This window comes from Balearica regulorum, chromosome 12 (genome assembly GCF_011004875.1).
Source record: "Balearica regulorum gibbericeps isolate bBalReg1 chromosome 12, bBalReg1.pri, whole genome shotgun sequence".
Classification (NCBI taxonomy): domain Eukaryota; kingdom Metazoa; phylum Chordata; class Aves; order Gruiformes; family Gruidae; genus Balearica; species Balearica regulorum.
In genome coordinates this window covers 7929595-7944627 of record NC_046195.1, presented here as the reverse complement: position 1 = coordinate 7944627, position 15033 = coordinate 7929595, and the positions used below count along the sequence as shown (strand labels likewise).

The 15033-nt window shown below is 37.2% G+C and overlaps 1 protein-coding gene across 9 annotated transcripts in view; it reads right to left on the bottom strand.

Annotated features, from left to right (window-relative positions):
- Positions 1-15033, bottom strand: part of SLTM (SAFB like transcription modulator) — a 54754-nt gene that overhangs the window by 26766 nt on the left and 12955 nt on the right. For 2 of the 9 annotated variants that reach the window (XM_075765005.1, XM_075765006.1), the window contains exons 7-21: positions 13739-14207; positions 13130-13179; positions 10456-10574; positions 8669-8818; positions 8464-8573; positions 8211-8371; positions 7773-7864; positions 7386-7549; positions 6125-6299; positions 5395-5519; positions 4007-4177; positions 2823-3137; positions 2223-2373; positions 1295-1452; positions 280-933 (exon numbers count right to left, since the gene is read on the bottom strand). In XM_075765005.1, the coding sequence (XP_075621120.1) occupies positions 825-933; positions 1295-1452; positions 2223-2373; positions 2823-3137; positions 4007-4177; positions 5395-5519; positions 6125-6299; positions 7386-7549; positions 7773-7864; positions 8211-8371; positions 8464-8573; positions 8669-8818; positions 10456-10574; positions 13130-13179; positions 13739-14207 (2519 nt within the window). In that variant the 3' untranslated portion in view covers positions 280-824. Of the gene's footprint in view, positions 1-279; positions 934-1294; positions 1453-2222; positions 2374-2822; positions 3138-4006; positions 4178-5394; positions 5520-6124; positions 6300-7385; positions 7550-7772; positions 7865-8210; positions 8372-8463; positions 8574-8668; positions 8819-10455; positions 10575-13129; positions 13180-13738; positions 14208-15033 lie in introns of those variants that run through there. The other 7 variants (XM_075765007.1, XM_075765008.1, XM_075765009.1 and 4 more) reach the window with 5 other exon arrangements.

Genomic DNA, 15033 nt, shown 5'->3' with positions numbered 1-15033 from the left:
ACCTCTATAAGCAAAGCTCAGTTGTGGGAGTCTGGTTTATACAGCTTATTTTAAAGAGCAAAAAAGAAATCATTTTAGACAGCTTGCTCAAGGCCTCCCATGAGTGTTTCTGCATTTCTTGTGCTATTAAAGGGGCTTCTAGATTTTCAATTCAATAATAGTAAAGGAGGTTTGGTTGGAAGCTAATGGCACCCATCTTTTGGTTTGCTATACCCCAACACATCCCTTGAATTCTGTCTTCCTTCCCCAAAGACTGTTTGAAAGACTTACTAGAAGCTATACAGAATATGAAGGTTTATTTCAAAAGAATACATTTGCAAGAATACACATAAATGCACTCAATGTAACAGTACCTTCTGCAAAAATAGGTTACATAATACCCAGTAATGAAAGAACAATCTTATTTCTCTACAAATTAGAAAGCAGAGAGAATAGCCTGGACAACCTTCAAAATGGAGGTTATAGTTGTATACGTTGTGATAAGTAGCTAACTTTAAAGCATGACACCACAGAGCTAATGTTGGTAAATCAAACTACTAGCACACAGCTGCAAACTATTCTTTTATACAGGATTAACAAATATTTTGGTTCCAATTTGTTTTTACACAGCTCTAGTGCCTCAGGGAAAATGCTTATCAAAGATACACAAAAACTATCCAAAATTACAACGTAACTATTAAAATGCCTCCAAAATTGAGAGGAAAGTAATCATGTTAAATTAAAAAAATTTAACCAGGACTTCCAGACAAGATTTCCTGTTTTTAATCAAAGAAAGTTTACAAGAGATTTCAATAAGTTATCTTGAAACCAAGCAGCTGTAGATCTTAGAATCTTCGTGGAGGTCCACCTTTAAATGGCTTAAATCCTGAGCCACTTCCCCTCTGCATGGAATTGCCTGTGATCTGTACAACTCTGTTAATTGGTGAAGAGTTACTGGAAACAAAGGTTTTGAAAAAGCATTAAGTTACAGTAAGTATCTAAACTTGTGGTGTACAGGTAACTATATTAACACTTGAGTGATGAGAAGTAACACACTGTAAGTCTCTGGAGAGACTTGAAACAATGCAAGAGACAAGACTTTGCAAGAAGTCACTCACTCCTGTGCAGCAGAACACTGCCACTAGCAATACAACTGTGGAGCCATGTGCTGACATGAAAAGATGGTTTGTACATTGTGCAGCAGCAACCTGTCCACAGAAAGTAACGCTGCTTGCGCTGAGACTATCATACTTCCTAAGCATAACTATGCTTTCAGAGCTCAGTGGGGAATCAAGAGGAGGAGTATGTTTTGTACCTTGTATGTGGAGACATCATGCCACCTCCTCCACGGCCATCTCCCATTCTCCTTGTGTCATGATACCCACTTCCTTGAGAACTAGGTCCATGCCATTCTTTCCTTGGTCCAGTTTCACGACTATGGCGTTCAACAACATGTCTGTCCTCATTATAGTGCTAGTAAGAAAGTGACAGTCATTTTCAGAAAGGCATATTTTATTTTGTTATCAACAGGAAATGAGCTTTTCAAGAAAGTTAAGCTTGCAGCTTATATATATAATAAATAAAAGTCAAGCATCTTTTAAGATTTCAGTCCAAAGGCAGTTAACCCACGCTTACAAGAGTCCTGTTAAAATTAACTCTAGATAACAAATAGGAACTAATTTGCAATGACTCTGTGGTTATACAGTGACTGAAGTTCCATGAACTCAAACTTTACTCCCAATTCTGCCCTGATCATCATATGAACACTAACAAGCATGTTCCATACAGCTACAGAAAAACTGGGTTTTTTTAAATGCTTCAGGATCTAGTAGCATGGAGCATTTAGTCTGTAGACTTTAAAGACATGTCTTACAGAAGGTTTTTCTCTCAGTATCACATTACAGATAACAATAAGAAACTGCACTGGAAGTAGCAGGCAGCATAAGGTTAAGACCCTGAAAACACAGGATGAGAAAAAAAATTCTTAAAAGCCTAATCAGCAACTCATTCAGGTATTGTTCTGGTCTACCCCAAAGATGCTAGACCCAAGAAGAATTGGGTATGTTATCTGCAATTTCTTGGCAGAAATCCCAAACAAGAACGAACCTTTAAAATAAAGTAACTTGAAAATAGCCAGAATGCTTGCTAACAATTTATGTGATGCTCTACGGTCATTTTCCCCAGTGTGATTTTGCATTTTCCAGTGTCTCACTCATGCACACAAACACAAGAAGATGACTCACTTGTCCTCCACCTCTCTCTCCCATCACGCCTCGTTCTCCTTCCCTGCTTCCATACCCAGAAGCGCTGCTACGGCTACCAGGAGGCGCACCTCTCGTGTGTCCAGACACTTCTCTTCCTGACCGATCTGGCCTCTCGCCTCTGTAAAAATTGCTTTTATCAAAATTTTGGTTTCAGTATAATAGAACTGGTACCAAATCATAGCACATGTAGACTTCAAAGATTCCTTTTTGTTTTTCAGGTTCCTGGCAACTTGCAGTTAGCTTCTTAGAAACATTCTTTTAGATCTGTGTGGCTCTCTAATTAAAGCTTACATGTTATTTGTTTACATCTGCATTCTCGCCCATAAGCCTCCTTACTATATGTTGCTACACATGATTAAGAATAGGCTGCTGGGAGTCAGCATCAAGTTTACAGATGAAGTTTAGCACATGTGACAACCTACACAATTTTTTTCTAATGCTTTTGGAGAGTGACTTTGCCATTCTTTAGGAGGGGGTCTGTTCTCTTTTTACACATCAATTTTAGAGGAACTGCTACTATGGATAAATTCTACAAGAATCAGTACCTTCACTACTTTGTTGGTTGGCCAGCAAACTTACCTGCCATCCCGTTTGTCCGTGCTTATGCTTCCCTCGCTCTTCCAATTTGTTTGCCTCGGTGGATTTGAGCCAGTCTCTCTTGGATGTCGACCATGTGGTATTTCGGGTCTGTCATGAATTATCACTGTTCTTCTTTCATCTCTGTCTCCTCGCACTTCTCGTCTGTCCGTATCTCGAAGTTCACTTCTGGGTTGTGGTGGTTCATTTCTCCTGGACTCACTGAAGTTCTTGGGATACCTCTCAAACCCTGGCTCTTCTCTTCGTGCTGTTGGGCGAGTCTTTTTTGCTTCACCTTGATTTACAAAACGTTCTCGCCTAAGTTGTTAAAGTAGGAAGAAGTCATTCGCTTGTCTCCCATTTTCCCATTCCTCTGCATATGTAAGCGCATGCGTGAATATACAAAAATATTATTCATCTTTATATTACATGTTTATTACTATATATCTCAAAAATCCTTCCCACCCCAAATTATATTTATTTCTACAATTGTAATTTTGAACTTGAGTTCTTACAGCCAGTTTAACACTTCTTTATGCATTTATCTGTTCACATTTTGGTCAGTGTAATTTAAGGAATTGTAGGGCCTCCGTTTTGCCTAGTACCAAGCAGAAGGAATGCTAGATTCCTTCAAGTCAGCTAGAAAACAGAATTCTAGTTCATTGCACCATAAAAGCAGAAATCCAGAAGCTACAATTATGTGGTCTTAATGCTTATTGGAGTTGTTTAGTGGAAAGGTGAAATTTGATCCATAACCAGCATTTACTACACAGTTGCATGAACCCTGATGAATGTGATTCATGCAAGTAATGTTCTTAACTCTCATTAAATCAGTTGCTTTTAGCCTTGCTTCTTAAGGAAAAGAGTTACCAAGTAGGACAGATCTAATCCAGTGGAACCCACTTACGACTAGATGTGAAAAAATTTTGTGTCACAAAAATTCTTTCAAAATGTCACTCAAAAAGAGACCACCAGGCAGCTAATTTAAAGTCCTCAGAGAAAAGTGGAGTAGATTCCATGATATAAACAGCCAGTCCTCAAGACACTAGAAGTTTCAGGACACCACTGCAATTCTATTGCATCAGAACTGTATAAAGCCTTTAGCACCGTTTTAAATTTTGAATAGTTAAGAGTAGAATACTCAAAGATGTTGGCAGGAAAATACCTGGCCTATTATCTAAACTTACCTATCAAAAGATGATGATGGAACAGAAGAACCTTCTGGATATCGTCCTCGTTCTCTGTGATCAAAATCATTAAACCTGTTCTGCTGGCGACTGTAATCTGAACCATGACTAAAACGTGCATCTGTATCAAGAGCCATCTTCTTATTCTCATTCCAGTAAGGGCCATCTCTCCTTTAAGCAAAACAAATGAACCCTCATCAGTTACATATATCCAAATACAGGCTTAAAATGCAGAAAATTGTTAATAGTTGGTTGTCTGTTTTAAAGATGCTCATTTGACCTTTGGAAAGCCACTAACAAAGGTAAACTCTTTAAATAGTAGTGAACAAAATCATTCAAGAAAAAAACCAACTCCAAACATCCCTCTGTTTGAATTGCAAATTAAAGAGACAAAATATTAATAAAATATAATAAAATCTAAGCAATAGTATACCATGTTGGGCAGTTTAAAAAACAAGCAAACAAACCCAACAAAAACATCACTGTAGCAAAATTTTGCCTTGAAAATAGCCTTCTAGAAAAAAACCAACCCAACCCTAACCAACCAACTCCAAATACCCACAAATCAGAACAGCTTTTTCAGGAAAGAACAGTGTAGGAAATAGTATCACAGCCTTGCTTGCTAGAAACATTCAGGTACAGAGTCTCTACAATAAGAATGTGAGATATTAAAGTGTATAATCAGTAGCCTTGAAAAATGAAACTGTCTTTATTCCTCCGGTGAAGAAATATTAGTGTTCTGCTACTGTATCTACCATGACGGCTAACACTTACCTTCCATTGTATCACTGGTATGTTGATTTTATGGCTAAGGTCTCAGGCCTATTCTTATAATCAAATAAAGATCAAAGCCAGTTCAATTCATGTGGCTCAAACAGCAAATGATAGATGTCATCAGCTTCAGTAAAAATAAAAAGCCATCACATTGACTTGCTGAACTATCCATTTAACAGACATGTGAAATCTTAACTAAGCAGCAGCGATAAGTTCCAACCATTAAGGCAGAAGAGCTTTTCTCAGCAAATGCACTGAATTCACAGATTCACAGGTTGGTAGGGGTTGGAAGGGACCTCTAGAGATCATCTAGTCCAATCCCCCTGCTACAGCAGGATCACTTAGAGCATGTTGCACATGAATTGTGTTATGCTCTTTTCGTACAACAAGAATTAAATCACAGGATGCTTATCTTATTTCAAAACTCCCTCCTACAGACAAGGTATGTTTCATGCTTGGCATAAACCGACGTCAAAAAACAAACAAATACCAGAAATCCAGTTATTCTGTGAAGACTTGTTTCAGGTACAAATGCATTTTCAAGTCTGACACAAAGCTGGTAGCTGTTTCTTTTTACTAAGTGCTGTAAAACAACAGTTTGAGAATTAAATTACCTGTGATCTACATCACGTGGACGTTTCAAAGAATTCCTCTTTTCCTGTTCATAACGAAGTTGCTGCTGTTGTCGACGAAGTTCCTCCCTTTCACGAGCAATACGCTCTGCTTCTTTTCGACGTTCCTACCACAAAAGAGAAGGGTGAATAAAAACAACAAAATAGTTCTTTATTAGAGATACATATAGAACAGTTAGCAAGTGTACAGAATTAATACTTGATAGTTTTCTATTAAAGGCTATCTGATACAATTCACCTTTGGATGGCATCTAAGATTAAAGCGCATAAGGAATACTTCCCTAGAATAGCAGACAACAGATCAGGAGAAGCTACTGGCTGTTAGATAGAAATATCTCCAGGTAATTTCTTGTATTGCTACTATATTTGGTGCCCAGAAACACATCTCATTAAGTTTGCAGTGACATTTTCTAGGAAAAGTCTACTAAAGTTATGGAAGACTAACGCAGGCAATGTGATCTGCTGTACTTCAGTTTTACAGAAACGTATAGACACCGCATAAACCAGTAGCAAGAATTTGCCATCAAATTACTCACAAGTTAAGCAAACAAGATAAAGATTACTGTTGTTGTACGTTTCTGGATTATGTAATGTTTGGTTGGTTCTTTTACGGCCTGGGTGGAAGGGTGAAGAGAAAAATTCACCGCAAGTGCAAACCCGGTTATATTCCAAAATGGTATCGCACTATAATCCAAAATATAAATATGCACACCTGCTCAATACGAACACGCTCTCTTTCCAAACGCTCCCGTTCCATCCTTTCCCTCTCTAGTTTTTGCCTTTCAATTTCTAATCGTTCCCTTTCTCTCTGCAAGCATTCCTCTCGTTCATGCATTATTCGTATGCGTTCTCTCTCACGACGCTCTCTCTCAGCGATTTCTCTTCGCCTACAGAAAGAAAAAAGAAAGAGATAGCAGAAACTCATCTGAAAACCTTTTTGAACCAAAACGAACATCACCTTAGGCGTAGACATTAAAAAAAAAACAACCACCCAAAAAACCCAACTATTTGAGAGTAAGCTCTTGACAGAAGTCCTGGTATCAGAAGCCTACTCCTTTTAGCCCCAAAGCCAAACTGGTTTTAGCATATTCTACAGAACCATTTAAGCAGATAGCAGATACTAGGAAAAGTTATATCAAGAATCATCATTCTTGATGTATTTTATGCTGGATTCATATTTCTATGTTGTCATCTTGCAGACAATAACAACAGCTTAGCAAAGTATATGATTTGCATGTTGAAAATACTTGCTATTTTAGCTCTTGCCCTCTTCAAGCTAACAAAAAATTTACTTATTGTTTTCTGTCCAAATATAAGACAGAATAACATGACCACTCTGACTTGCACAGGTGAGGTATACTCGTCAACAGCTTCATTTTGCTTCCTTCTTCCTACCTATAGTACAGCTTACAAGAAGCAGGAAAGGCATTTTCTCTTTTAAGCTTTATGCTTGCTAGGAATTCCTTTGTTTAGGGAAATCCAGCTAACACCACAAGTCATTTAAATCCTTTGCAAACTTTTGGCAGTATGAAAAGAGCAGAATAGAACAGCGTAGCCATTTAGGCCTTTTATTTAACGGGACAAAATTGTATTATGCTTGATTTGTCATTTAGATATGCAACAGTTCTCAGTTTAAAAAAACCAACCAACCAACCAACCCCCAAACACTATTTTTGGCCACATCTAGTCAACTTTTAATTTTTTCAAAAAGAAAACTGGCATGCAGAAACATTTATGAGATACACACCCCCCCCCCCCCCCATTACAAACACTAAGCTATGTGTTTAATATGGCTATTAAAAGATTAAACAAAAATTTTGGAGTCCGTTAATTCATATACAGATACTGTTAGAGTCCCAGACTTTAACATCTGAGTAAAAGGCTTGACAGAATGCAGTCTAATTAGATTTCCAAATATAGTATCCGATCAATAAATGTATAAAATAGCCTTTAGCAAAAAGTTGAATTACTACCTTCGGAGTTCAACAGCTCGTCGTATTCTTTCCAATCGAACCATGTGTTCTCGCAATCTCTGTTCCTTCATCTTTTCAAAAGGCAAGATATCCTTTCTACCCCTGTATTCCCTGAATTTCACTTTATCTTGAATAATACGCTCTTTGTTCCTCAATATCTGTGGCTATAGATAGAGATTACAATGGTTATTTCAGAAGTCTCATTCATTTAGGGAGATTTCTGGATGCTATGTTCAAGTATCATTAACTACTTAGCTATCCCAAAGCATACGAAGCTTCTATCTAAGCTTAACAGTTTGTGACAGTTTATTGACTCTTCAGTGAAAATATCAACTGTAAGGTAGTATCAAATCAGATAAGGATTGCATCAAATCTATAGATACTTACTTTATCAAACCTTCCCCTTCTAACTGTCCTAGTGTGGCCTTGGTCTCCTTTTGTTTGGTCTAAAACTACAACTTGACCTGGGCTTTTACCACCTAGTGAAGGGGGGGAGAAAAAGAAAAAAAAAAAAGAAGAAAAAAGATTTAAAACACACACACACACACATATCCCTATTTGCCTATTACACATTTTCCCTGGTGAAATTTCTAAATCTCTAAATTGAACTGTTACTGGTATGAGAAGTATACCAGCACATGTCCGTAATTAAGTAATAATATAAAATATGGAAGCTTTAACATCAGCTCTAAAGTAACACATGTTACTGGAGTCTAAAAAAGAACAGGTGTTTAATCATCTGGTCTCTGGTAAGAGCAAGAACATGCCCCCAAAACAAGTCAGACACACAGATTCAACAGGAGGAAACATGGCTATATTGCATACTTATTCTTTTCTTTTCTTCAGTTTTTTTAGTGGATTCTTGATTAGGGCCACTTGCTCCATTATCACTCTTCTCATCTTTACCTTCTGTTTTCTTGGTTTCTTTACTTTCTTTTTTTTCAGATTTCTCAGATTTCTTTTCTTCTTTTTTGGTTGATTGCGTTCTTGTTAGGAAAAAAAAAAACCCACAAATGCAATGAGGAAGATTCAACTTAAAGGATTTTCACAACTGCAGAAGACACATGAAACTTCTTACTTGCTGGCTTTATCACTTGATGCAGTCTTCTTATCTCCCGTGCTCCTACCCGAACCAGATTTCTCATCACTTTCCTTCTTCAACTCCTTTTTCGAGGGATCGCCTTTCACCTATATTTATTTTTTCCAAAAAGCAAAGAGGTTAATACAGATTCTTGCATAAGATAGTCTCTTACTTGGAAAAGTTTTAATCTTGTTAAACCTACTTTCTCAACAGATATTTGTTGTCCATGCAGCTCTGTTCGATGAAGGTGTGCAATACATCTAGCCACTTCTGTACTAGAAGACATAGTTACTATGCCGTAACATTTTGCTCCTGGGCTTCGTGCATTTGTGACTACTTTTGCACCAAGCACCTACATAAACAGGTAAAATTCAGGTTTTGAGAGACATCTTGAGTAAGGAAGTGATAGTATTCCAATAATATTTTTACCCTAGTATATAAAAGCCAAAACAACACAACCACCCCAACGACAAAACACCCACCCCCCCTAGAAAGGCTGACATTACAAGTTTTCAAAAGCATATAATTCCACAGGAAGCTGCAGCTTTGAGAACTTTATCTCAACTTTCACATCAAGGCATATTAATTCTTACATCCTCTTTGACGACTCACAACCTCATGCACATTATCTAAATGTTTCTTTTGACAGCTACTGTCAAAATTCATTCCTAGAAATACCACTGATTTGAATTTGACTGTTCATCTCTGACAGATTAACCCCCCCCCCCCCCAAAAAGTCAACAGCTGCCAATTAACAGCAGAAAGGTATAAGCAATATTATGTAGTAACTTAATAGGGACGCCAATTCTTCGAAGGCATCTAGCAAATGTGTCAATTAAGCAATTTTAGCCACCAGCTCTTTGACACCCGCTTCTTGAGAAAGCATTAAGTTTTGTGTTTCTGCTCCTTGCTAGAATTTCTATAACTACTGAAGCCAGTCATCTTAATGTAGTCATGCTACAATGCAACAATTTTATCCTTCTAGCACCCTGTAATGGTACAGTCATTTAGAAACTAAATATTTCCCAATTAATTTAAAACTGGGAAGCTAAGTAAATACAGGTACCAAGCACCTTTACAGCAAAAACAGACAAAGAACTTGAAGTTTTAACAAAATATACTCTCAGGTTTCAACACTTGTGAAGACATTAAAGTCACCTACTAAATTCATTAGAAAAATCAGATCTGCAATAATCAGTACACGTACTTGATATTCACAGTGTTAAGGTTCTAACTAGTTCCCAAGATGCAGTAACTTCACAACTGCACAGGCTTATACAAACACTATGAATTCACATAGTTATCAGCAACTCCTTTGAGAAAATGAGAACAACTACAACAAAAACTTCTGTTTTCAGAAGACTGCTTAGCTTATATGGATTCTGCATTGTCCTATGGAATTTGTATGTTAAAATTAACCCAAAATCTAGGAAAAGAGACTTAGTTTAAGCAGCCTGTAAAAAAAATATTCATTAAATCATTAAGAGTCCTTAAAAGAACAGATATTAGCTGTCACATTTTTTACCTATTTTTCCCATTCATAGCCCTCAGAACACATTTTAAGAAGTCTCCCAAATCAGCAGGTATTAAAGACTGTTTATATTACAATTTCACTGGTTAGCACATTATCTTACATTTATTGTTAAATACAGTTGCTGCAAAAAACCATAACCATTGTTATGTATTTTTTTTAAAAAAAGTTTTTAAAGCCAGTCCTAACCAATCATATTTGTGACTTTTTTTTTTTACATCTATCTTACCTCAACAGGAAGATAAAAAAAAAAATCTTATAAAATTAACATATGGTTCTTCCTGTAAGCATATACTCTTACTTTAGATGGTGAAAATACTGCATTTTTTTAGATTACACTGGTTAGACATTTTATCTCAGACTTTTATTTAAATAAAGAATTACTCAATTTCTGTAACTGAATAAAGGAGGAGGAAGAGACACATACAACACACATTGAATCACAGCCCATGAAATACCTTTCCATATTTGCCAAAGAGATTTTTCAAGTCAGCAGCTTTTGTGTTGGAAGACAGTCCGCTAACCCACAGGTTTCTAGTTGAACTTCCACTGCTACCACTAACACTGCTTGCACTTCCTGAAACAAGTTTTACAAAACAGCCAAAAAATTAAGGAGGCACAGTACCATGAATATTGAACTAAACTGTTGCTGAAAAGAGAAACTTAGCCTGTTACCTTTAAGTAACTGTTTATCCGGTTACCTTTCTTGAAAAGACTTCTATATAAAAAAAATATATGCCATAAGATTTCATTCATTTACCCATGTATTGAGACCAACAGCTTAGCTAACTCATACCCAAATGACAGAGCTAGAAAAATCATACAATTCTTTGTTAAAAGCATGCTTTACCCCTCATTTGGGTACGTACATTTAGCTTTAACCTCTGCTTTTATCAATAACTTCCATCCAAGAAAATTTTTTTTAGCACCCAACGTTTGTTCTTCATTGGTACGTCTTCACACTACTCACATTACCAAAGAGATGGCAGAAGCGTAAATAGAGGAGACTTAGTTAATCCCAGCCTCCAGAATAACGTGGCCAATATCCACAACTTCTTGAATGTATCTGCCCTCCATCCAGAGCAGCTTTTTAAAAATACTGCTGGATGTAGAACTGGATGCAAACCAGCAAAATGATTTCCCACATACTAAGGAAAATACTAAAGAAAAGCCAGAAAAATATTATGTGCCTTAAACACCAACACCCCCTACCATATCATTTTTGCAACAACATGGAACTAAGAACTAAAGAGATTCATGTAATCTTATTCCCAGCATCTCTTGATCTTATATTATTTAATTCAGCTTGTTGTTGTTTGCTGCTAAACGTATGAACTGCTTTTGAGTATGTTAAAATGTAGCCAGTCATACAGGCAAGACCAGAACTGGATCTCCACCTAAACAGTTGGAAAATCTGGTGGTATGCGCAGTTTTAAAAGGTAATTCAACCACCTTGAGAAAAAACTGTAGTTTTCCTTCTTCACCGCATCAAGATGAACTAAGAATAAAAGGCAACAAATCTCAATTATTCGCAAACTAGGATTATCTTGATAAGCCTAGGTATCTTGATAAACTGTGATACACTTAGAATTAAAGAGCCACTATACTGGCTTTGGCTATGTATTTTAAGACAGCCTTATGATAGATACTATTACAGTTATCATATATGCTACATGAAAGCAGATTTGCTGTATCTTCGTTTAATTTCATGATAGTTACATGCTTACAACAGAAACATGTATCTTGTCCTGGGTTTGGCTGAGAGTTAATTTTCTTCCTAGTAGCTCGTGTAGTGCCGTGTTTTGGATTTAGTACAAGAACAATGTTGATAACACACTGATGTTTTTAGTTGTTGCTAGGTAGTTGTAGTGTCTACACTAAGTGAAGGACTTTTCAGCTTCCCACACCCTGCCAGGTGCACAAGGAGCTGGGAAAGCACAGCCAGGACAGCTGACCCAAACTGGCCAAAGGGTTATTCCGTACCATATGACGGCATGCTCCGTATATAACTGGGGAAGCTAACCAGGAGGCAGAGCTGCTGCTCAGAAACAGACTGGCCATCGGGTGGTTTTGGTTTTCTTTCTTTCCGCATGTGGTGATCAACTGCATTTGTGCATCACCTGTGGGTTTTATTATTACTACTACTACTATTACTCTCTTTCTTTGTTATCCTATTAAACTGTCTTAATCTCAACCCACAGGTTGGTTTGTTGTTTGGTTTTTTTTTCATTCTCCTCCCCATCCTCTTTGGGGTGGGAGAGGCAGGTATGAGCAAGTGGCTGCGTGGTGCTTAGCTGCCACCTAGGGCAAAACCACGACATATCTGCAGAAGAGTAAATTATGTCTCTCACAAAAAATTTCTCCTCAGAAATTCTTTTATCAGGTAAAGTTCCATTCATCTATTAGTGATATGCAAGAGATTCTGTGACAATGGTTTTTGGCAGACAGGTCATAGGCAAAACAAGGAGACATATGAGCTTATACAAATGCATTTGTTCAACTGTGAAGCAACAGTACAACTGGTGACATTAATGTGCTCTTGAGCTCCACACTGTGAATTTGTAATCATAGCACAGGCTTTTATGGTAACAGACGAAAACTCAAAAGATAGACAAACAGGTCCAACTTTATCCACTAAACAGTCACAAGTGCAATTTTTGCTAACTGGCTTCTCAGCTGTTATACTTGGTTGAGAGTTGACTATTTAAAAACAAGCTAGAATTAAAAACAAGACAAAAAATTCATTGGCGTTATGTTCAAGTACTTGCAATTATTTTTTGCTTGTTCTGTGTATAACATCAACCCAAACGTTGCATGTAAGTTACAGTTGGCATATCTGAAAATTACACCTTCTCACCAAAACAAAGACTTAGGAAACATTAAGTGGAATTTGCTACCAAAGGTTTTTTGAAATAGAAGAATATATTTTGAGTCTTTAGAATCAGTTTTTTTGATCTGGCATACGGAGCAAAACCCCATATAGACACATATGTACAGCTAATGACTACTGTGCCTCTAGCATAATTTACTACACATGGATGAGTTCAGTTATATAAGCCATTTTAGTACGTGGCAAGCAACTTCACAAACAGGAAAGCATTTAGTCCAAGACAATACTACCCTAATAGTTACCTTTATCATCCTTTGATGTTGTCTTGCTTTCTTTAGATTCCTTAGTAGAGCTAGAGAAGCAAATTAAAAATCAGAAGAAAGTTGAAAATGCAGAATTTGCTAAGTGTTGCACTTTATACTACTAATACTAATAGACAAGTTAACATTTCAAAAAATAAAAAAGGGCTAGACTGTATATTTGAACAAATGATTCCCTTATGGATTCTTGCACTGATTTTCCCCAAGATGCCTGAAGATCTAGATTTTCTGACAACTCTATTCAGTGGATATATGGCAATCTTCTCCAGATTTCAGGACGGGGACTTGACTTCATTTTGTGTTCTTAGAACTGATAGCTGTTCATTACCATCATCACAAGGACATTTAAAAAAAATCGTCAATTTGAAAAAAATAAATAAATGCTGACAATTCGACAATGCAATCAGTAGGACATAGTGTCTATACGAAGATCTTGAATTTTAAAAAGTAACTTATGGCGGTCAAAAAAAATCTATAGGCAGGAGCATAGGATACTAATTACAAGATTCTTGCTGCTACCCCCTTAATGCAGAGTGATCTTATTGAATGCTGGTACTCAGTATCGTAAAGAACTGACATAGAAAAACAAACCTCTTTGCTTGACCAGAGGCCCCAGTAGACGAGGGACCTTTCTTCAAAGTATCCTTTTCTTTGTCTCCAGATTCTGCTTTCTTTGAACTTTCTCTGGCTTCCTTCTTGACAGGATCACCCTTCACGCAGTCTTCCTTCTTACCATCTTTATGGTTCTCAGTCATCTTATAGTCCTTGCTTTCCTTCTCCAGGCTCTGTGAAATGGTATCCTGCCCATCCTTTGGCTTACTTGCTTCAGAATCTGTAATTTTCACATTTTTACCTGTTTCTAGGAGGTCATCACCATCAAAATCCAGAGTGATGGCATCTTCAGCCTGGATTGTAACCGATATGTTATCATCCTCAGCTTCTTTCACAGAGGTGTTAGCTTCCATCTCTTCGTGAGCCGTGTGATCAGCCTCAGCTAGGCTTTCTTCTGAAGGAAGAGGTTTAGATACTTCTTGTGTACCATCACCAGAACCTGCTTTATCTAAGAGGATTTAACAGGAATAAATATGGCAAAACAAGAAGTTTAAACAATTTCATATGCATAAGCTAGAATAGGACCTAGAAAATACAAAGCCAGTTATTAGCACTGATGGAAGGTTAGAAAAAAAACACAAGGTGTATTAACACAAATATAAATCCTTTACCCAGGATCACTTATTCTTCATGGCAAAACACATTTTCTAGAGACAAATACCAAAACATTAGGAGGGAGGAGAATATGGTTCCATCCTGGAGATACCCGTTCTTCATAAGAAGTATCCATTTTCCAGTTTAGGATTTAGTGTTCCAGAAGAAAATAGTTGCTTTGGACGCTCACAGTTTGATTTAATCTGTCTTTGAATCTTCCTGGTTCTAGGACTTCTAACCTTCCCAAATCCGAAAGAATTACAGTCTTGGAGAATTTCAGTCAGTCTTCCACGCTGGTGTTCTCTTTTGCTTTTCCTTTCTAAGCAGTTGTTTGGCAGTCAAGTTAGCTGTACAAGGCTGCTGCAGAAAACGGAGAAGTGAGCTTTAATCCAGAGTTCGTAGACAAATGGTTCTCAGTCTTCATCCACTGGACAGATTTTCCATCTCAGTCCCACAAAGGCATCTCCAACCATATTCTTGGATTTGCGCAGATGAGACACTTCAGCCATAGGGTCCCTCGTAAACATGGAGTCTGTAGTTTTATCCTGAAACTTCAGTAATGTGTTTATTCCATCTTGTGTAAAGTGATGGTGCTCCATGTCCTTTCTAGTCCACGATATGTAGAATCCTTAAGACTTCTGTCCAGGAAGTCTGTTTGCCCAAACGCATTACATTCCTTC